Source organism: Ictalurus furcatus, chromosome 19, assembly GCF_023375685.1.
Source record: "Ictalurus furcatus strain D&B chromosome 19, Billie_1.0, whole genome shotgun sequence".
Classification (NCBI taxonomy): domain Eukaryota; kingdom Metazoa; phylum Chordata; class Actinopteri; order Siluriformes; family Ictaluridae; genus Ictalurus; species Ictalurus furcatus.
Window position 1 is genome coordinate 16221133 of NC_071273.1, and position 24174 is coordinate 16245306.

At 38.4% G+C, this 24174-nt stretch overlaps 3 protein-coding genes across 5 annotated transcripts; all 3 read left to right on the forward strand.

Annotated features, from left to right (window-relative positions):
• Positions 1–4099: 4099 nt before the first annotated feature.
• On the forward strand, positions 4100–5937 carry ifng1r (interferon gamma related). Its single transcript, XM_053650455.1, has 4 exons — positions 4100–4424; positions 4849–4911; positions 5012–5215; positions 5537–5937. The coding sequence occupies exons 1-4, from the start codon at positions 4302–4304 to the stop codon at positions 5660–5662; spliced, it is 516 nt and encodes a 171-aa protein (XP_053506430.1). The 5' UTR covers positions 4100–4301; the 3' UTR covers positions 5663–5937.
• An 8976-nt stretch (positions 5938–14913) lies between these two features.
• Positions 14914–17377, forward strand: ifng1 (interferon gamma 1). Of its 2 annotated transcripts, none has more exons than XM_053650439.1 (4): positions 14914–15532; positions 16013–16084; positions 16274–16477; positions 16831–17377. In XM_053650439.1, exons 1-4 carry the CDS (start codon positions 15410–15412, stop codon positions 16969–16971), a joined length of 540 nt encoding a protein of 179 aa, XP_053506414.1. In that variant the 5' UTR covers positions 14914–15409; the 3' UTR covers positions 16972–17377. The 2 variants fall into 2 exon arrangements, with proteins under 2 accessions (XP_053506414.1, XP_053506415.1); XM_053650440.1 differs by having other exon boundaries at positions 14914–15523.
• A 4119-nt stretch (positions 17378–21496) lies between these two features.
• si:ch211-266a5.12 (uncharacterized protein LOC557488 homolog) lies at positions 21497–23448 on the forward strand. Of its 2 annotated transcripts, XM_053650520.1 has the most exons (6): positions 21497–21719; positions 21840–21902; positions 21986–22120; positions 22297–22350; positions 22474–22548; positions 22726–23448. In XM_053650520.1, exons 1-6 carry the CDS (start codon positions 21516–21518, stop codon positions 22819–22821), a joined length of 627 nt encoding a protein of 208 aa, XP_053506495.1. In that variant the 5' UTR covers positions 21497–21515; the 3' UTR covers positions 22822–23448. The 2 variants fall into 2 exon arrangements, with proteins under 2 accessions (XP_053506495.1, XP_053506496.1); XM_053650521.1 differs by having other exon boundaries at positions 22474–23448.
• The last annotated feature ends 726 nt before the right edge of the window (positions 23449–24174 follow it).

Here is a 24174-nt window from a genome sequence, read left to right on the forward strand (position 1 = left end):
AGAGAGAGGCATACTCTAGAAGTTATCTACATCTGACTCTTGGGTGGATGTTTTATGTACTCCACAGGTATAAAAAAAAATAAATAAAAATAAAAAAACAAGCAGAGCTTCTTTTGAGAAACAGATGAGATCTTAACATCCAAATTTTTGAACAAAAAACACACTACATTCTTCATTACACCATTGTTGGCTGTTGTTTTAAATGCAAATTTGCATATCTAGGCCCCAATATCAGTACAAGGCTACAATAACAAAAAACCTGACCTCGACCGCTGTCAATTGTCCAGCTATAGGCCAATATCAAATCTCCCCTTTATCTCCAAGATCTTACAAAAGGTTGTAGCACAGCAGTTATGCTCTTACCTATATAGGAATAACATTCATGAAATGTATCAGTCAGGATTTAGGCCTCATCATAGTACAGAGACAGCGCTGGTTAAAGTGATAAATGACTTACTACTGACCTCCGATCAGGGTTCTGTCTCCTTGCTCGTGTTGCTTGACCTTAGTGCAGCTTTTGATACCACTGATCATACTATTCTCCTCGATAGACTAGAAAATGTTGTGGCATTAAGGGTACGGCCCTCTCCTGGCTCAGGTCTTGTTTGACTGATCGTTATCAGTTCGTAGATGTAAATGGAGACTTCTCTGTGCATAGTGAGGTAAAGTTTGGTGTTCCACAAGGTTCTGTTTTAGGACCACTGCTTTTTTCTTTATATATGCTGCCTCTGTGTCAAATTATTCATAAACATGGAATTATCTTCCACTGTTATGCTGAATGACACAGGTGTACGTTTCAGCAAAGCCAGATGACAGACAGCAGCTTAATAAAGTTGAGGAATGTGTAAAAGACATTAGACACCGGATGCTTATTAACTTCCTTTTACTTAATTCTGATAAGACAGAAGTACTTGCACTAGGACCAGATACAGCTAGAAGTAAGCTTTCTGATTATATAGTAACTCTGGATGGTCTTTCTGTTTCATCATGTGCAGCAGTAAAAGACCTTGGTGTGATTATTGACTCCAGTCTTTCATTTGACGCTCATGTAGATAATATTACTAGGATAGCCTTCTTTCATCTCAGAAATATTGCTAAGATAAGAAATATAATGTCACTACACGATGCAGAAAATTTAGTTCATGCTTTCATCACCTCTAGGTTGGATTATTGTAATGCCTTACTGTCTGGATGTTCCAGTAGGAGTATAAACAAGCTACAGTTGTCCAGAATGCAGCTGCAAGAGTCCTTGCTAGAACCAGAAGATATGACCACATCACCCCTATCTTATCCACACTGCACTGTCTCCCAGTAAATTTTGCATTAATTATAAAATACTACTATTGACCTATAAAGCACTGAATGGTCTTGCGCCAGAGTACCTGAGCGAACTTTTGGTCTTTTATGATCCGCCACACATACTGCAATCAAAAGGTGCAGGCTATTTGTTGGTACCTCGAATAGTGAAGGCTACAGCAGGGGGATCAGCTTTCTCTTACAAAGCCCCACAGTTATGGAACAGCCTTCCAATTAGTGTTCGGGACTCATACACAGTCTCAGTGTTTAAGTCCAGGCTGAAGACATACTTGTTTAGTCAAGCTTTTTGTGAATAGTTTTTTTTCTTAGGTAAAGGAGCAGATTTAGAGGGCTCACAGGCATAGAGTGTTGTGGTGAACTGGGATGTTTGGATGCTGCCCCCCCCAAACCCCCCCACCCTACAACCACCACCCACGAGTTCACCTAGGTTTGTTGATGGTGGAATGGCTGGCTGCCTTATGTCCCAGGGTGCCCTCATGTCTGTGTTACCTTCTGGCTCTTCCTTTTAGTTATGCTGTCATAGCTAGTCTTGCCTGAGTTCCTGCTTACACTCTCACAATTTACATTGTCCTTAACCATTACGGGACAATAAGCATACATAATAATCTCTTTCTATTCCCTTCTGCTCTCGGGACCTGCCTGAACCATCCTGATGCCTGGAGTTCTCATCAATTGGAAGTCACATGCCGCTGATGAGGATGGCCCCACATGGTGCAGCCTAAAGATCATTGAGATTGATGAGGATGGTACCACTTAAAAACCATAAAGATGGCTTTGGACCTCAATTCATATGAACAGTTATGCTGTAATGGCTAGGACTACAATTGCTATTATAGCCATAGCACTGCAATTACCACAAACAGTTTTGCACTCAAATCTCCATCACTGAACAGTGGAGAAGTTCATGTAAAAACTGTAATGAATTTTCCTGGTTACACAATTGCACTATTTGACCATGTAGTATTAGCACAATTTTTTTTAAATTTATAATCGCACTATCCGGTGTCACCCACATGAGCATGGGTTCCCTTTTGAGACTGATTCCTCTCAAGGTTTCTTCCTCATATCATCTCAGGGAGTCTTCCTTGCCACCTTCACCGCTGTCTTGCTCATTAGGGATCAATTCATACATTTAAAATCTATATCCTGAATTTAGATATTTCTGTAAAGCTGCTTTGGGACAATGTCCATTGTTAAAAGCGCTATACAAATAAAACTGAATTGACTTGAATAGCAAAATTAAGTCATATTGCACTGTATGGACTGGACAAGAAACTCTAATACTCTAAAATTCTCATTTTCAAAATGTTTCTTTCTTTTATGTTAACTGGTATTATATTGAACAGCACTGAAAACATATTTCTTCAGTACGCATATTCTATCTCTTCTTAGCCCGCATTTTCTATGCATAATTTACCTCACATAACTGTGACAACAGTTACCTTTTAATGCTTAAACCATTAATTATTAGTTTATAGCAATATAAGGGTTGTAATTTGTTTTGCAGTCATGCTTCATATTACCACATTTTACTAGGGCCATAGACTCTGAACAGAGGAGACATGTTTTGAACTTAAAGCATAGAGAACAAACGCATACTTCTCTGTCCATTTGTCATTAAACATTCTGTTTTCATCATGAATTTTTTTTCAGTCATGGCATCACTTCAGTAATCAAACCAGAGAGGGTAAGCGAAGTGAAAACTCTGTGAATACTGTCAATGAAGACTCTCTCCTTTTTAAGCTAACATATGTAGCCTTGTACCTAGTCTCTAGAGGATCTGATACAGAAGTCATGTTTAGAAAATGCTTAGAGTCTTTGAACGACAACCAGTTTTTTTAAAAAAAATTTATTGGCTCTGCTGCAGTATTTTTTCAAGTACTTGGTTCTGTCCACTGAAATACTTTGATGGACTGTGCTGTGCTATTTGATGACCCATGGCATAGGGTGTTTTAGGCCTAGACCTGCATACACCATACAGTATGTGAGTGCAAACATATGCACACAAAAGCTACGTGAGTGATAGCACCAATCATAAGTGAAAGAGAGAGTTACAAAGCCAAGTCAATGAGAGGCTTCACATGTAAAAAGATTCAAGGAACTGCTGTTTATTTTCTACCACAAAACACTGCAGGGGAATTCTGAATTCACTCGAAAAAAAAAAAAACAACAAAAAAAAAAAAACATGGTCACATGCAACAGAAATGTTGTACAAGCATAATTCAGACAAACCACAAAAATCTCACAATATCTGCACACTCCAACAAAATGTTACTGTTTCAGTGAGAAGGAACTGCTGATTAAACCAACCAATCAAAGGTTTATATAAATGAACAGGTTAAGTAAATGAACCGAATGCATTTTAATAGGAGAAGTGCAAAAGATCCCAATCCATTAACATATAATATACATTTGCACTAACATTTATGATTAGTTATATACATGCACTGTTTTGAAAACATGCAGGCTAAAACTACAAGTGGAGTCATGATTATAATTATTGAAATGTAATTAACTTGTTTAGATAACTTTTAGTATCACCGACATTACAATATGTTGATATGTAAAATGCATGCAAAATATTCTGATGTGCATAACTGGTGGTTTTATTAACTATTAACTAGATGGTGTAGTCCAGTTTTAAGGCCACATACTGGCAGACTAAGTGCATTTAACATTGATGTGTGTCTTTTGTGCATTCATAGTCCTACCTACGAATTCCTGTGAGGAAATTACCTGCATTTGGCGTAGCAGTAATTGCAAGATCAGGTATTTAGGAGCAGCATGTCTCTTATTTAAAGGAAACTTTCATGAGGAGCCCACAGAAACCGCAAAACCCCAAGTGCATCCCTTAACGCCCTCTCAGGTTGCTCTCTTTCTATATAAATCCCCTGACCCATTCTGGTGAGCATCATTCACTTGCTCTCAGTCTCATTATTCTGATTAGCAGTTAGAGCACAGTGCTAAGACGAAAAGCAACGAGAATGGGTTCTTGGTCCAACGTTTTACTAATGTGCGGACTTGTCATGGTGGCACTGCTGAATGGAACTACTGGACATGAGATTCACAACCTGACTGAAGCTGTACACACTCTGCAAATACATCATGTAAGTGTTTTTATTGAAGGGGTTAAGTAAGTTGATCTTATCTTGAGTTTATTTCCTGGTGCAAAAGTGCTCCAATATATAAACCAGATCAAAAGGAGTAACATTTTAGGTCACAACTTTGTACTTTCAGTTAGCATAAGTGCAGCTACTACAAGGCGGCTGTACAAGACATCTTACTTACTGGAGATTAAAGCATGCACTATACCAGCATACTGTGCATTTATTCGGAAATGCATTGAACTATAGGGGGCTACTGCTTATAGGGGGCACTCTTGGCACAAAAAAAATATACTATAATAGGTTTCTCTGAAGTACAACCTGCATCTTGATGGAAGTAATGGATGGTAAAAGTAACAAGGAAGTTCTGGTTAAAGATTGCATGCACTCTTCTGAGCACTCATTATTTGCTTTCTGCATTCTGCAGGGGTTAACAGACACAAAATGGGTGGGAAAAGCTGTTTTCACTCCATACTTGGGCAAAGTAGAGGTAAGCTCGACTACTCCATTTACAGTATGTCAACTTTAAACTTAATAACTTTCGTAGAAGTGACTCTTCAGGTTTCACAAATCCAATAATATCTCATTAGGACACCTGCACTTGTGAGAAGCTGGTGCTTCTGCGTATGCTGAATGGTTACATGGACATCTTTTCGGACATGTTGAAAAAGGCCAAAACTGTTGAGACTGAGACTAGTCTGAAAGAACTCCAGGAAAGTGTGAAAGAACTGAAAAACAAATACAATAAAGAACAGGCAGTGTGGAAACAACTTCATGAGATTAACACTGTAAAGGTAAGAAAAAAATTTTTCTTAATGAGTTTATGATTTTTACTGTATACTTGCTTAGCAATTCCCTTCAAATTCCTTCTTATTGCACTCTGGTTAGCTTCACCAACATTATTCAAAAACGTCCATAAATTATTCAGTAACTACAGTTTACTTATAGTACATATATGTATTTACAAGAGTGAGGAAATGATATCTTCAAAGATTTAAGGGTTTAGTACAAAATAGTTTCCTTTCATGAGCATTATTTCACAGAAATTCTATAGTATATAAGACAATAATGCTCCATTTCATATTCATGATCATGTAATTTTTCTTCACATTTAGAAAGACGACAGCACGATCCAAGGTGGAGCAGTGAACGACTTTATCTCTGTGTACGATAAGGCCTTTGTAGTTGCACAACATTCCAAGAAGACCCCATTGCTATTCAAGCATTTTCTGCAGCGTTAGGAGACCTTTGAGTAGAGCACGAGACAAATCTGTTTGAGTCATTTAGTCTAGTTCCTCTGTGTTATTTATCAAACTTTATTTAACCATTAATTACAATATTAATTTAACGTATTTATTTTCACCACAAAATCCAATATACCTGTAAAATGTAACTTATTTTGCTGTGCAATTCAGTTTACAGTTTTGCATGTTTGGTCAATGACTTCATCAACCATATGTGCGACTCATGTATCAGTACAATAAATCACTAACTTTTACATTAATCTGATTATGCTTTTTTCAAGAATGAATTATTCTTATCATTTAATACACAACCAGAAGCATCAAAAGATACAAAAATATACAAATACAAGTTCACAAGGTCTGGACATCACAAGTACAGACACTTTTTCATACATTAATTCTACATTAAAGGTTTGTTCATTGGTACAAATAATAACAAAAAAACAAAAACAAAAACAAAAAAAACATCATGACTGAGAAATATTCAATGCATTTCTCCAAAATATCTCAAATCACAGGGATCACATATTAATCAACAAAGAACTATACTTTGTATAGTATGGTTGCAAATGTATATTACAGTATAGCTATATCATGGTAAGCCAACCAGCTAGAACTGAGGGTGGTCCATCTGACACTACAGTTCTTACAAGTTCTAAATTGCTATCTGCTGGGCCACTCAGCCCAGTCATGTCATGACAGTCAGATATGTCAATCATCAAGATGGCACGAAGTCAAACAGCTCTCTTCACCTTGCACAGAACCTCCTGCCCATCCACGGTTAGCCTCAGTGAGACCAATTCACCTACTGGGGTTGTACAATGATGCAGAGGAAGTGCACACAGAAGTGGTGTAGAAATCTTTGGCAAGGCACAAGTGAGCCTCTTTGTCAATATCAAGACAAGTCAGTGTACTTATGCTATTTAAACTGAACAGTGGCCATACTATGCTAGACTCAGGGGGCTGTATTTTCTGAACAGAGACTGACCCATTGGGTGGATATCATCCCCATGGCCTATCGGTGGACTGGGCACTGGGCGCCTACTGAAGAAGAAGCATAAACATTAGAGCATTCTTACACATTCTTTTCTTCGCATATCTCAGTTTGTTAGGAAGTTGAGGTTAGAGCACTTTGTCAGCCATGATACGGCACCCCTGGAGCGGAGATGGTTAAGGGCTTTACTAAAGGGCCCAACAATGGCAGCTTGGGGTGCTGGGGCTTTTACCCCGACCATCTGATAAGTAACTCAGAGCCTTAACTGTTGAGCCACCACTGCCCATAGTGACATCGCACACTACCAGGAATGTCTTACCAGCATTACTTCTACAAAGCGAACAATGCCTTTCCAGTGGTATGAGTGTAATGGTAATCTCTGAACACCTTTCCAGTTAATCCTAACATTATCCAGATGGTTCTTACGTATGTAAATGTTGTTCTATGAGCCTCAGATAAGAACAGGAATACACGTCATTCACAAGCAGTGCTTACCCATTGAGAGCAGCAAAATGGAAAGATGGCTGTGTGACAATAGTATTTATTGCCAATACTGTGTGAGTCTCAGCATGCATGCATATGTGCACAAGAAGGTATCGAAGTGATTCTTACTACCTCTGGAGTTTATCACAGGTTCACAGAACCACTCACACATGTACTGTATGTAACTATTCTTTGGTTACCTGTTGAAAGAAAAAGATTAACTAAGCTAAACTTCACATTTATATTGTACTTTAAATCCAATTTCTTCAATGAATATACAGAAAAAGGATAAAAAGACAAACCTGGGCATCTGTGTTAACCATAATAATAATATATTTATAATAATGCAGATGCTTAGCTGTTACTTTGTGGATACAGACATCTGTAAGTTTCTCATACAGTAGCTGGTGCCGAGTATTGTTAAAAGTGATAATTTAATCCAATGATCTTACTGGCAGTTATTAGTGCAGCTAAAGACAGACTACAGTAACTAGCTTTTCCTATCAACACAAATTTTGAAAATCAAAACAATATTTTGGTATAAAATCACATGAATTTGATTACGGCCTGACCAGTGACAGAATAGTAACCGAGAGTGGATGAGTGAAATGTTGCTCTCATTGTTGCACACAAGCAGAGTGAATACCACAACTCATACTGTACTCCACAACCACTCAGTCTTTCTCTCTTTCTCTTGTTGTATCGCATTCTGTATGGATTTGGCTATATATAATATGATGTTCTCTCACGTAAAAGTGTAACATACAGTCCGATCTGAAAGTACTGGAACAGCAATTCCAATTTTTATTTTTTTTTGCTATACACTGAAGACATTTGGGTTTGAGAGCAAAAGATGAATATGAGATACTTCAGAATCTCAGCTTTCATTTTCTACATTGTCACGATTTGCCTTGGTTATATACACATGAGTGCTCGTTAACAGGAACATGATTGAAGTGCAGGTGGTCATGTGACTGTGATGCAGTGAGGTGCAGTGGCTGCTGGGAAATGTAGTTCAGAGTTTCTTCTCTGATTTACATGACTGAACCCCCACCCCACCAAAAGGCGCTACTCCCGGAGCGCCAGAAAACACTCTCTCCCCCGGCGGTCCTGGCCCTCTGGGCAAACGTCGCTAGACAGCACCCAGACGTGGCAAGTTGGGTTGTCAGCTTCAGCAGGGTGAGAAGGCAGGGCAACGTCTGAAGCGGAACAGGAAGGCAGAACTTGGTCGGCTGTGTCAGCAGACTCAGATGTAAATATAACTTTGTTGGTCGTGATGCCCATCTCAGACAGGAACGTGGCTTGGGAGGCCGTTGTTGGCTCTATTACTATAAGATATTATTAAAGTTATTCATGTGTGTGTATGAGAAAGAGAGAGTGTGTGTGTATGTTGTGTCTACTTGCCCGCCCTTGACTGTACGAGCGTGTGTGTGTGTGTGTGTGTGTGTGTGTGTGTGTTAGCCCTCCTCAGCTCAGCTCGTATACCTCTTTTTGACTTTTTTTTGACTACTACTGCTCTTAAAGATCTTTAAAGTGTAATTCCAATTTGTCAATGTCCGCCTAATCCCGCTTCTATGTGTCTAGGTGCCCGTCTTTTCTTCTTCTCCCCTTTGCTGGATGCTAGGTCTCCCTTATGTTTATTTTATGACATTTTTTATCCACAACACCGTCTTTTCACCCTCGGACAGGAACTTGGCTTGAAAGGCTGCCTCTTTGACCTCGGACTTGAACTAGGCGTGCTCTCTGTGGTTCAGGTGTGGAGCAGTGTCTTCTGCACCGCAGAGAGACAACATGATATCCCTGGCCTGGCTTGAATGTGGAGCGATGGTTACTGAATAGTCAGCGGGATTAACGACGCTCAAGGCAGAGCCTGAAGGGGAAGCAACGTTCCCCATGACGCTAGAGGGGGGACAAAAATTCTCCATGAGGCCAGGAGGAGGAGCGATGCGCTCCATGAAGCATAGGGAGGGAGCAATGTCCTCTGTGGAGCAGAAAGGGGGCGTGACATAAGGCGTGTAGCAAAGAAAAGGAGCGACATTTTCAGTGGAGTATGGAGGCAGAGTGACGTCCTCAGCCGAGCTGGAAGGCGGAGCAACGTCCTCAGCCAAGCAGGAAGGAAGAGCGATATCCTCAGCTGAACAGAGAGACTGAACGGCATCCTCCGCTGAACAGGGATGATTAGCGGCATCCTCAAACGAGCAGGGAGGCTGAACGATGTTCTCTGATGAAATATAAGGCTGGACTAGATCTACAGTGGGGGAAGGAGGGTGGGAGATGGTTCCAGCCTAGTTGGAAGGCTCCCATTTGATATACCCCATGATGGAGTACATCATGTCAAGCCATTCCCTATTATTTTAAAGAAGAATTTTCCCTCCTTCTCCCACCTCAAATTTTCCTTTTCATACAGGGCCTCATGGACCCTGAAACATTCTGCTGCATCCACGTTGAGGTCTTATGATCTGTCACGATTTGGAAATGGAGATGGATGCCAAGTGCAGATTTACTTTTTAATAATACCAAAACAAATCACCAAACAAGAACTATGAATATTCAGCAAAACTTTAAGGTAAAGACTAAACATAAACCAAAGACCTTAAACACAGCAACATAGATAATGGCAAAAGAACACAAACATAAGACAAAGAGTGCAGTGCAAACTGTGGCTATATACACTATTGCTCATTAACAGGAATGTGATTTGGGTGCAGGTGGTCATGTGACTCTGATGCAGTGAGGTGTAGTGGCTGCTGGGAAATGTAGTTCAGAGTTCCTTCTCTGATTTACATGACATTCATATTTACATGTAGATGTGTTAAACAACTTAGAACATGGCACCTTTTGAGTGAACCAACCAATAATGATAAAAAATATTGGAACATGTGACTGATGGGTGTTTCTTGCTGCCCATGTGTGCCTTGTTAAATCAACTGTTTAAAGAATTAATAGTTCTGAATGTCTATTCTTGGTTTGAGCTTTAGGTTTCACCTGTGAAGAATGAAATTGTTTGTAAAAAGGATAAACCAACATGATGACCAGAGGGCTGTCTATGGGAGAAAAGCAAGACATTCTGAAGCTGAGAAAAGAGGGAAAATATATCAGGGCATTGCACAAGCATTGGGTATAGCCAATACAACAGGTTTGAAAGAAACCACTGGGGTAGTAACAACCAGACATGGAACAGGTCGGCCAAGGAAAACAGTAGCAGTGAGATAAACATTGTGAGAGTTGTGTAGAAAAACCCCAAAACAACAGTGACATCACCAACAACCTTCACAGTGCAGGGGTGAAGATATCATAATTCACCATTCAAAGAAGACTTCAAGTTGAGAAATATAGAGGCCATACCACAAGATGCAAACCACTCATCAGCAGCAAGAATCAGAAAGCTAGATTGGAATTTGCAAAGAAATACAGAGATGATCCACAAACATTCTGGAACCAAGATTAATCTCTACCAAAGTGATGGAAAGGCCAAAGTGTGAAGAAAGTATGGATATGTGCATGATCCAAAACATAGAAGCGCATAAGTCAAGCAAGGTGGAGGTAGTGTCGTGGATTGGGCTTGCATGCCTGCTTCTGGAACAGTCTTACTAATCTTTATTGATGATGTAACTCATGATGGTAGCAGCAGAATGAATTCAGAAGTTTACATAAACAAGCTGTCTTCCAATTTACAGAGAAATGCATCCACTCTAATTGGGAGGAACTTCATCATGCAGCAAAACAATGACCCAAAACACACTGCCAACACAATAGAGGACTTAATTGGGGGGAAAGTGGAAGGTTTAAGACTGGCCAAGTCAGTCCACAGACCTTAATCCAAGTGAGCATGCAGTTCACCTCCTGAAGAGGAGACTGAAGGGAGAACACCCCCCAAACCCCCCCCCCCAAAATAAATAAATAAATAAATAAATAAATAAATAAATAAATAAATAAAAATAAACCAAAACGAACAAACTACAACTCAAAGAAGCTGTGGTACAAGTCTAGAAAAGCATCACAAAAAAAGAATGCAACAGTTTGGTGATATCAGCAGGTCACCGGATTGATGCAATTATTGCAAGCAAGGGATATGCAACAAAAGATGAAGAATTATTTATTTTATGACTATCCGTTACTATACTTTTGCTCACGTAAATATTAGGTAGTCTGACACCAAATGTGTTATGTTTTTTCTTTTTTTTTTTTTTTTTACATATCTAGATGTAAATATTAGGAAATAAAAGCTAAAATTCTGATCTATTGTCTCATTCATCTTTTGATCTTAAGCCCAAATGTCTTCAATGTATAGCGAAACAATATAATTGGCCTTGCTTTTCCAATATTTTCATAGGGGACTGTACCTGTATAACTGTATAGATCAAGTTTACAGTATCAGTAATACAGTAAGTATCTAAACTGAAACACTCTTTCTCTGCTGGCCATAATCTCTCTGAAATGGAAAGCATACAGTATGCACAAGATCACCATTTTCGTACTTGCATCCACTATTTTTTTTATTCAAACAATTCTCATTTAGTAGTTATTTGTCTGCATTTTAATCGAGACTAAAACTAATAAGAAAGGGATGTCATTACAAAAGAAAGGAATGTAGCGATGAGTGAAATGAAAGGAAATAGTAAGCCACCACAATCCACCAGAATGGCGTCAAGTCTCTGCAACTTTACTGGAGGTATGGACACTTTTCCAAAAATATTCCTTTAACTGCTGTTTTGATTTGTTGGAGGAAAGCACTGTCTAACACATCAGTCCAAAATCTCTCATAGGTGTTCAACTGGGTTGAGCCATAGCACAAGATTTACATCATTTTTATCCTCATTAAACCATTTAGTGACCCCCTTCATGCCCTGTGTATAGGGGGCGGGGTCATCCTGTAAGTGACCACTCCTATCAAGATAGAAATATTTCACTGTAGGATAAAGATGATCAGTCAGCAAAATTATGTTCGTGGCTTTCATTAGTGAGACATGCACAGTGCTATGGCTCTTCATGAAAGACAGGAATTTTTCATTTTAAGCTTTATAGCTAGAAAAGGCCATTTTTAGGTGTGAACATAAATAATATAATAACTAACTGCCAGTTAATAGTGAATAACTGCCATATATGACAATATGAATTACCAATGGGGAAAACTGACAGATGTCTAACAGTGATAAAGACTTTAGCTTAGTTAGTTTGGTATTTAGTGGCAACACAACATTCGGCAAATAATCACAGAAATACAAGACCGAAGAGTTTTGTTTTTCATAGTAAGTATACTCAATGGTTTCACAATGAATGTCTACTCAAGTCAGACATGATTTATGTCATATTTCTTTACATTCTGTGTGACTTACTGAGCAATAAGTCCGTCTACTATCCACGTCATCTCATAGCTACGGCTATATTGGTTATAATTATATAACAATGTATATGGTAGTGTCTAATTGATATCTAAACTGACTTAACGAACGGCATCCAATTAGCAGACTCCTGATTTTTTTAAACCCATGACTAATAAACTTAGTTTCTGCGTGGTCCGTATTTAGCGTCATGGCAGTTGAGGTGACTGAGAGATTCCCTCCTTACACACAAGTTTCATTGGTAGCCACAGCTCCGGAAAACCAACCATGCAGACTGAAGATGAAGCAGAAAATCGTTGGCTGTTCAATTCAAGGTGTCGTTTCAGATTCACTTCTTGGGACATCACCGTTTTCCAGGCTAGCTCATTACCTAAACCTATTTCCACACGATCCTGGAGAGATATGATGAGGTGGGAAGATCTGCGGGGGGGTCAAGCCTTTTCCGATTACAACTGCAAAGCATAGATTCACTAAATCGAATTCAACAGAGAAATTACATAACATAATGGCAGAACTAAGATGAAAAGCCAGAAGAGTGGTCCAGTGTATACCATCATGTTGCTTAAGCAAAACTATTCTGGAAACATCAGATACTGTGATGTTGAAAAGGATGTTTTTTGTTTCACACTGTTCTCTCTGCTCTTTGGTTCTGCTTCTGCCCAACTAATAAAGTGTTAAAACCTCAACTAACACCAGAAGACATCCTTACTTCAAGCAGCATTTAAAGCAAATGACAGTTTAGCATATTGTCATGTTAATCTGGCAGTTATCAGAAACACTGTAATGCTAAATGTTAGCTACATATATCCAAGGTTTATGAGGTTGCAAGGTTAATACATATTACTGTTATTCTGTTCAATTTTCACATCCTACTAATTATGATCATGTTATTACATGTTATTTGCCTAGTCTGTCTGCTCAACTTTCTCAAATGTCACACTCAAAAACTTAAACTTAACCCGTTAAAGTCCCAGTTTGTTATTTCATTGTTCATCCTAAAACATATGTTCAGCAACTACAGCAACAGGAAATGTATGTACTTAGAGAGTGAGAAATTTAGAGACAGGTGAGAAATAACATGAAAAACCAACATAAAGTGTATTACTAAGGTGCCACCACAAGCTAAAAGAAGAGCTTCAGTGCTTCAATACTGGAGGGATGAGTGCTATTCGTCCAAAAGATATTACTTGATTGATGTTTTAATGACAGTGGTGTAGAGCACTGTCTAATATGGTCCAGAAAAAGGTGACAGGCCAGGTGTGCAGACCATAGCATATGATTTACATCACTTTCATCTTCATTGAACTATTAAGTGAAGGATCAATTGGGATCGTCATCCTGGAAGAGACCATATTCATAGGATAAAAGTGATCAGGCAGAAAAACTTTGCATTGATTTGCAGTGACCCTTAATGTTGAGGGGACAAGTGGATCCAAACCAGACCAGCAAAATGCCCCCAGAACATGGCACAGCCACTGTTTCTCCTTTTTAAACAATACTGTGTGAAATCCAACCCTGTATGTTTGCACAAGTGTGCATAAGCATGCTATCTGGTTTATATGCTGTTCCTGCCATCTTCTGTAGTTGGTTATCTGTACTAATCTATGTACAGATACAGATAGTGCTGTGTGGCACTCACTATTGAACCAAAACTCTAGTTTCACACACTGATTTGTTTTACTACTTCAGGTAGGCCTGTTTATAAATGCACCACATTTCATTCTACTCTTGTATATGGACGTAATATAAATTATGTAATCATGTAAAAATTATGTAATAAAAACTGACTCTGAGTTAGAGTGCAAATATTTGAGGCTAAAACAGCTTTACTTCTTTTAAAGTACTTGTTTACTCATATCTGGGGATTTCGTACAACAATATATTCAACAATTCTTAACAGTTGAGTGGCAACCTTAGGAAGTGCTTTATTTAATTAAGAGTATGCCAAATAAAAGCTGATTGGATGTCCTTGTCTTTCTGGTTGCTGTCTTTGGGTACTGACTTTCGTGTGTGCAGTAAATGTGCATGAATATGATTACACTGAAAAATACTCAAAACACAAAAACAGGGTAAATAACTTTTTTTTTTTTTTTTAAACATCTAGGGCATATGAACCACATGTTGAAAATGAGGCAATGGGTATTAACTGCTAGTATTTTCCAACATCGGAAAATTCCTCTGTAATACCCTATGAGGTTCTTAATGTTTACCATTTCATGGTAAACCCATGGGGCAACTTTATGTGACTGGTTTATGTGACTGATGTCAGCAGCATGTGTAGATGGGCGTCATAAGTCATGGTGAATAACAATGAGTGCACATTTGAATGAGTGTTCTCTATTTCTCTATAATCTCTAATTATTTCAGTTCTGCTCATTTTTACTTAAGTGTCCAAAAAACAGCCTCCTAGAGTACATTACATAAAGCTCTACTTCTTTAAAGCTCATGCTATCAAGCACATTTATGGTCTGCATGACATAGTTATTAAACTACTTTCAAAGAAGTGGGTCTCCCAGACCTCCATACTTGCTCATCATTGAAAAAGAGCCCCTTACCACAAAAAGCACCAACAGCTCCGCCCTTTGCTATCCCAGAGATTCCACCTGGGGTGGTGTATGATGAACTATGTGCATAGAATTATGCATTGTGATTTATAGGAAACTCAGAGTGTCAGAAAACCACAAATTTCACACCTTAGCCCATCTACTGCTGCCTGCTCGCGCACATGCACACTACACAGAAAACTATAAATATCGTCTCATTCAGACTGATAGGAGCATTCAGACTTTGACAGAGGCGCAGTGAGCACAGCAGTGACTTCAGCCAAAGAGAACCAACAGGTGACGCGAAAAGACAACTTTGTGTACGGCACTTGGGAATATCTGTGGGAATTTGGTAACAGGCTGAAACTTGCATAAGAAACGAATGATGACTCTGTTTTGGAGAATATGTTTTGTCTTTTTTGGAATGATGGCGTACTCTGAGGCCTCCCTCCCGAAGAACATCAAGGAGTCTATTGACCATCTGAATAATCATTATGTAAGAAAAGTAAGTCCTATTAACCGTATATGATAGAAGTCATGGTAGGAGCAGTAAGCTAATATTTATTGGAGCTGCTTATTAGAAATTAGTTTACTTGCCATTCTGATTGGAATGTTTTGCTTAACAGTTGGGTTCATATATGTTTTCTAGCAAAGTTTGGCAAGTAAAAATGGTAGAGGAAGATAAACAGCATACCTTGAAATAGTTCAGGAAGTAGACAGTGAAACCAAATGATGAGCAAAGCTTCATGCTGGCTGTGTGGGTTGTGTTTATAGGTGGGTTCATTAGTTTCAAGATTTGTCACCAACTCTAACCACTTGTTATGATGTGACAGTGGTGGGCTTATAACAGAAAGCCAAAAAAAATATTTTCAAAGTTGCAAGATCAAAAACTGACAGCAATTGTCTTAATTCATTGAAAGCTTACACACTTATTTAACTTGAATTTGAGATATTTCTACCCTCTATGTGTTTCTATCTCTTTCAGAATCCCAACCCTGGCAAATTGTACGATGGTCATTCTCTCTTCCTAGACAAGCTGAAGGATAGAACATTTGAGGTAAACCATGCAACAGCTTAATTTCTCACTACCCTCTAGTATATGAGAATATCTTGTAGATGGCATAATTTTATTTTGCATGTTATAACAATTGATTTGATGCCTATGTATGCTACTCTTACTCCAGCATGTCCACAGATCTCACAAAGCCTATAATAAACCCACTGCTTGTCTCTCTTTTGTGCACAGGAGGGTGAACAGAAGCTCCTGATGACTATTATTCTCGATGCATACAACAAAATTTTCACCAAGATGGAGAATGAGACTCAGGATGAAACGCTGAAGAATGACTTGCACGAAGTGAAAGAACAAATGAACAATCTGAAAGAACACTACTTCTCCGGCAAACATGCAGAAATCAAGAAATATGTCACTGAGCTGCTGGCCCTTAAGGTAAGCCCTGTCATGGATGTGTTCAGTGAACTCAAATCATGTTCTTGAAAAGTCATACAGATCAATAGGAAATGCTTGTCTATTCTTGAGGAAGGAAGTGGGGCTTTCTATGAAGTAGTAATGGCTTCACTGCTTAAACTGCAGGCTCTTTAATGAGACTTCATGCTTCATCCAACTCCAATAACTATGCTCTCAACTGAGATGAAACAACAAAGTGCATGTATATGTAATGACAGCCTTACTAATCACTGTTGAATACCTGTATTCTGCTTAAACCTAAAGTTGGTTTAACAAACTGCATTTAATTTCACCACTAACCAGGAATAGACAATTAACCTACTATCTCATCTTAGGAAAATGACCCACGGATCCAGAGCAAAGCAATATTTGAGCTGAAGGCCATCTACAATAAGGCAGCGAACCTGGGGAGGATGTCAGCAGAAAACCCTCGGAGACGACGTCAAGCTAAAAGCTCCAAAAAGCAGCATTCATAACCAAAAAGCTAATTTGTTGAGATTGTTACCTAGGAGGTGCTTTAAGGTGTAGATTTATTTATTCTAATACAGTACCTCATATTTTATATTTTAGTGATACTGACATAATTTATTAAGTGTTTAATTCTGAATTGTGTTAATTTATTTAATTTGCTATTTATTTTGTGAAAGATTTGCCCATTGTTTATTTGGGTTTAGCAATTGTTTATTACTTGCTAAAGCAAATGTTGTAAGGTCTATGACTAAATAAATTGAAAATATTTATTATAATAAGTGGTTTGTATTAATTTCTGAAAAGCTGTAGCAAAAACATCATTGTGAGATGACTCAATAACTATGGTGAAATTAATAGGAAAGTTCTGTGGTTACATTGCCATGCATGCAAGAGTTCAAGGGTAATGCTTGACATGCCGTAATTCTACCACCACCATGCTTCACTTGGGGATGAGTTCTCAGGGTGATGAGCAGTGTTGGGTTTCTGCCAAATGTAGCCTTTTGTGCAAAGGCAAAATGTTCAGTTTGGGTCTGATCAAACCAGAGAAGGATAAACTTTCAGAGTTACCTGTTGCCATTTGGTTGCTTCTTTGGCTAGTTTCCTAGTCCTGACTTTTGGTGGTTGCCCTCATTTAGTCAGAACTCCAACTAAGTATATGAGCTCTGATGCCAACTGATTGTGCCAGAACTAACTGAGGAGTTTTGCACCAACATGGGTGAATGTCTATGCAGTCATAACTGTTTTTTTTTCCATACATTTTTTTGTAAGTAATTTTACTAACTATATGAATGTTTGCCCCTATTTTGCTATTTGTAAAGATTCATGGCATATAATCCCAATTAAGTCAATTTCAGATCCAGGTTATAACACTACAAAATGTGGGAATTATTCAATTTAGTGTAGTGAGGGAATGTAGGTTTGGAAGCTCCAATAGGTTCTGAAAGTTTAAAGGGTTTCCAATTTATTCTAACAAATTTTAAAATTTGATACCAAAAGTATTGGTCAAGTTAGTGTATTGTCCTGTTTGATCTTCACCCTTGTACCTTCTGTAAATTCAAATGGTCCTGGATGGAAAAGTATGTGTTATAGTTTCCATTGAAAACTTCTAGAATTGACACTTGTTGAGCTGTCAATGAACTAAGAGGGGGTTTGATGATGTAATGGGCAGCGAATGTGAGAATTCTTGATATTACACCTTTGTTCTATGGTCAGGGAGCTGGGGATCTGCTACCTTGTATTTGAAGTGCTGATACAAATCTCTGCACTCAAAGTTCATGCCATATTACTACAGAATTGTTCCTGATGTCCTGATTTACAAGTCACAATATGGAATGGATTGAAGTAGCTTGAGCTTTGAGTAAAAAAAAAAAAGATTCTTTTAGCAAATGAAATGGTCGGGATTTAGTGTTTTTAATGAATAAATATCATATTAAACTTGCTCTGCTCAATTCCATAGCAACACTGTATTGATTACAGTTCAGACTGTGGGGCAACTGTGGCTAAGGAGGTAGAGCGGGTTGTCCACTAATCATAGGGTTAATTCTCTCCCAAATGTTTCCACATGTCGAAGCGTCCTTGGGCAAGACACTGAACCCCAAGTTGCTCCCGATGGCAGGTTAAGGCCTTGCATGGCAGCTCTGGTACCATTGGTGTGTGAGAGAATGAGAAACAGTGTAAAGCACTAAGCTTAAAAAGCGCTATATAAGTACAGACGATTTACCATGTACTTCAAGATGGGGTCACTTCTGAACACAGCAGAAGAAAATAAAACAAGAGACGTATTTTATATACATTTTTGAAATCAGCATTGTCTTGCTTATGAATGGACAACTGTGATATGGCTTAAGCTTACTGTTACTCAGATGCAGTTGTCTGTTGTCTAAATTTTACTTCTACTTAAGTAAAGAAATTGCTAGTTCAGTAGAATCTGAGTAGTCTCACAATGGTACAGGCTAGATGCAAGACCCTCATTTAAAGGAAACAGGTTAAAGGTAGAGAAAAAAGAAAGTAAGACAAAAGATTGAACATATGTGGAAACCCCCTCCTCTAGTGCGCCTATAGATGTGAAGAGATGCATGATGGGGAAACCAATGAGCTGATACAACAAAATGGAAATCCCTAGAGCTTGAGGGATTCTACCAGCCAGGTGCATACCATGCCATGTACATAGTGAAATTAAAGGAAAACAACAAGCTTTAGGTAAGAACTGAAATATGCTGAACAAACATAACCAGTTTGTTTTGTGAAAAGACAGACAACTACCTGATCAACAACATTCTCTGCCAAGAGTAAAGTCAGCACCACTTAAGAGGCACCAGTTCGGTGGTAACTTAACACTCCAAATGAATCATGAAAATGAACCTCCTACATGTCATTGGTTTATAAAGGGCACTATAGATGTGTGGGTGAATGATATCATACTAAACTTATTGTAATATACTACACCCATTTCATTGTGTTCCTGACTAGAGAGCATTTCAGCAAAATGTAGCCAATATCATCTCAGAGACAGATTTTCTTGCTCAATCTGAATGTCTAGGCCAGTCTATTCCTAGCCCTAAAAGCATCACAGCATGTTGCATTTCTCAATCTGACTAAATGTGGATGGATCAGTTCATGTTCATCATGTAAGGAATAAAACACTTCGGGCATGATGTGAAGTTCCTGAGTTCCTGTTTACCATACAAAGCTGATTATTTTACTATAACAGCATGTTCTGGTGTGTTTTAATGCTCTTAACTTATCAAACAGGACTGAGAAGTCAACAGGATTGTAGTAAACGTGAAAATAATGGCATACACTAATAATATGGCAACACTTACAATTATTATTAATTGACACATTGTACTTTTGATCCTTCATAGTTATATTTAGTGTTGTTGATTGCCGTAAAACAATTTAGTTTTTATTATCGCTTACGTTATAGCACCTATAAGCAGTCTTTCTGTTACAAGGCTCTTTCCCCTCCTCTCTCTCTTGAAATTAGTAATACAAAAAATTCACAATGTTACAGGAAAAAACCCAAAGCTCAAAGCGCCCGTCCTGAAGACGTTCCAGTATCTAAACACTTAAAGTTACAGCTTTAACTCTGAATGTTACGATGTTCTGACATTGGATACTCCTTCCAAAAATGCTAAATAAACATCTGGCCACAGAAAACCCAACCTTATCAACAATTATATGTTTTGTTTTTGTTTATGTGTAGCATCCCCCATACAATTAACTGTGTTAGCTGTATCTATATATGTTATATATATTGTACCATATATACTATATACACAAAAAGGCGAAAAGTATGTGGACATCTGACCGTCATGCCCATATGCCCCTTTGCTGCTATAACAGCCTTTACTCTTCTGGGAAGGCTTTCCACTAGATCTTGGAGAGAGGCTGTGGGAATTTTCCATTCAGCCACAAGAGCATTAGTGAGGTTGGGCAATGATATCAAGTAAGAAGGCCTGGTGGGTACCTGTTCATCCCAAAAGTGTTCAGTGGGGTTGCAGTCAGGGCTCTATGCAGGCCAATCAAGTACTTCCATATCAATCTTGGCAAATGTAACTCACTTTGTCCACAGAGGCATTGTCATGCTGGAACAGAACCTCTTAGTTCCAGTGAAGGGAAATCTTAAATCTACAGTACGCAAAGATATTCTAGACAATTGTGTGCTTCCAAATTTATAGCAACAGTTTCAGGAAGGCCCACATGTGGGTGTGATGGTCAGGTATCCACAAAATTTTGTCCATATAGTGTATACTATATACTACATAAAAAATACCATATTAGAATGAGCACATTAATATAAACCTGTGATCTGTCCTTACACCCAGAACTGACCAATCAGGACTGAGGAGACAACAGGGCTGTAGTAAAAGTGAAAATAATCGCATACCTACACTAACAAATTAAGCCAACTATTCCTTGTCTGATCTTGGAGAAAAGCCACCCCTATTTTAAACAGATATATGCTTGTTTTCTATTGAGATGCAGAAACCACGGGTGGCATCATGGAGTGTAAGAGGTTTGGCCATCAACAGTTGGATTTATCAGAGAATCCCAACTCCAGTGATCAAATTCCGATCTAATGTGACTTATGCATAATGTTATTCATATTTACAGTATAATATTTCTTAAGTCTGGTTAGCATGTATTTACCTAGACTGTTCTTGTTCTATAATTAGAATCTAGGACATCCTGTCAAGACATGACTGCAATATGCACCCACTCTGTGGTAAGTTTTATGTTGTCACCAAAATAAATAAATAAATAAATAAAATCTGCAATATTTTACTGTTATCTACTCATACTGTGCTTCTTGACTGGAAACAATCCTGTCTTCATCAAGGATCATGTTACAACCTGCATCCTGGTAGCAAACAATCTTTCTTAAAGTTGTCACATGACTATTATGGAAATCGCAACAGGAAGAGAAAGTACGGAAAAGCTCAAGAATTAAGAAAAAAGGAGGAACAACCTGATGTCATCACAAGCAACTGCAGAGGCATAAAAAGAAAGGTGAAGCAAGGAGAAAGTATTCTACTGGTTCATCCACATGAAGCGACGATCTTTTCATCAATCACTGAGCAGTCAGGCTGTGGGTATGGCCAGCGCACAGTATGCAGTTCTGCTCCTGACTTTAGCTATAGCAGTGCAGGAGTGTAATGGGATACCACAAAGAACCAGGTGCACTTCACAACCACCATGTTTTGACCTACTAATTGTCGAGAGAATGGCCCAGCGTGTCAGCAAGGATGTGGTGAGTAATCCGTCAGATATTGGAAGTACAGTATGTGTAGTTTAGTTGTTTTTTTTTTTTTAATATATTAATTGTGATTAATTATTCTAAACACATCATTTATATATTATAATTCTCCAGCCAGGTGCAGACAGTGACAACATTTTATTAAAGAGCAAAACGTATGATAAAATTCGCCAAAAGGTATGACAGGTTTAACTCTACACTATTATAGCTACTCCATGCACCAGGCAGAAACACTGAATATCTCATTCTCCGTTCAACAGAAGTACCTCCACAGTTGTGTCCTAGAAAAAATATTTGAATTCTATGAGAATGTCCTATCCAGTGACCAGTATATTCAAAACGATGGTCTTGAACTGATCTACACCTTGGACAGAGTGAGAAATTGCACTTATAAAGTAAGAACAACTAACAATACCATCACATTGTACTGGATTATTAACTATTGGCATGTTGAATCTTTACTAAGCTCACCATATGGAGCATGAAAGTAACTGTACATCAAAAGCTGCTTGAATGAGATTTTTACATTTAGATTTAAGCACTTGTGGGGTTTTTTTGGTTATCGTTTCAGGTGAAGAGATGCGAGATGTTGTATCAAAAGGCTAACCACCAAGCCGACTTAGAGGTAAACTCAGAAGAAGTGGTCTCAGCAAATGAATACGATTTGTTATTCTGAACAGACAACGTACAAGTTTGGCGAAAATAAACAAGTAAATAAATAAACACATCATTACATCATGCGATGTAGATTGCCGAATCGGATATGAGTGCACAGGAGGTGGCCATCGTTCAGCTACAAAAACTTAACCACGCTAGTGAAAGAGTGAGTATGAGAATAGTCTTTGATGGTTTGTAAGCTGGTACTATTACGTAGATGTCTTGTACTTTACTGTCATTTCTATACTGATCCTACTCACTCATGTTGCCCTCTCTCTCCCTCCCGCACCCCCCTTCTCTCTAACGCGCGCACACACACACACACACACACACACACACACAGTTAAATGACACAACCATCCTAGAGACAGCCATGGATGAACTGAAGTCTCTTCATCACTACATCCCTGGAAGTGCCTTCCTAAAAACTAATGGCTGAATAACATCCCAGTAGACTCCACATCCAGACATGTGAGCTTGTGATTGATGCCGTGCCTAGACAGGTCCAAAAATCTATAGTGATGGTGACTAATTGAATGCAATTATACATTCTATAGAGCATTTCTATATTGGAAAATATATTTTTAATATGTGAGATATTTTTAATAAAATAAGCTTTTCTCTCTCTCTCTTTTTTTTTTTACATGCCTTAACATACAGTTGTAATCAAAATTATTCAACCCCCATTGCAAATCAGGCTTATTGTCACAATTTACAGACTTTCAGTTGTTTGCAATGAACAAATCAAACAAAAGCAATTGAAATAGTTCAACACAACGAATGCTTCAAGTGGTTTCCCCAAATTCAACTAAAAATGCAACTTATAATGATTTCTCCAGTTTCAAAATGATTCAAGCCCCTGAATAGAATCGCTCACAACAGCACAAATATGCAAAACAGGCGGTGTCTCAAGCACACCTGATACAACCAATCAAGGGCTTCATTAGTTACACCAGGTGTGCTTGAGCTGGAGCACATGAAATACATGTCTTTGCAATGGGGGTTGAATCATTTTGATTGCAACTGTATATTCGTCTCTAATTTAGTACAATGCTTTTCACCATTTTTGTATGCTTTTCAATAAAATCTTTAATACAATTGTTTCACATGTGAATTTCTTTGGAAAAGAGAATAATTTACAAAGCCTGGTGATGGCACTTAAGAAGGCAACAATGCCACCTCGGTCTTTAATGCTTATTCTAAAAGCAGCTCACGTTAGCCATGACAATAATAGTAAAAGTTTGTGAGGAACGGCTATGTACTGTAAGAAAGTAACGGTTGAATAACCTAAGTGAACATCAACATTTCAGGCATCATGGTGCTGGTACAAGGTGATGGTATCATTAAATGTTAAAGAACTGACTCATACGTAAACACAAAACCTGCTATTGTTCTGCTCTGCCAAACAGACCGTTTATGTGTGCACTGGCAAGTTTCCATTGTGATCTAGTTCAATATTGGCTGTCTGGAGGAAGGCAGATGCCCTCCCCATGGTAAATGTAGCACTCTAAATGAGGTCAAACTCTTAGCACACAGAATCTTTTTGTCTCTTTCAGGACCCATAGGGGGCGCTACACACCGGTCTCCAGGACAGCAGTTTGCAGGTGTTTCAGGTCAATCAGACCAAAGCAACATGAGATGAATGTTGAGGAAATTTTACTCGGTCAGCATTTGGGAATTTGAATTTTAATTAATTATCATTCTACAAGTTACTACCTTTGTGGGCAATAAAACTACTAGGCCTCACACATTCGAGCTCAAATAAAAATGAACCGAAGGCTTTTCTCAAAAC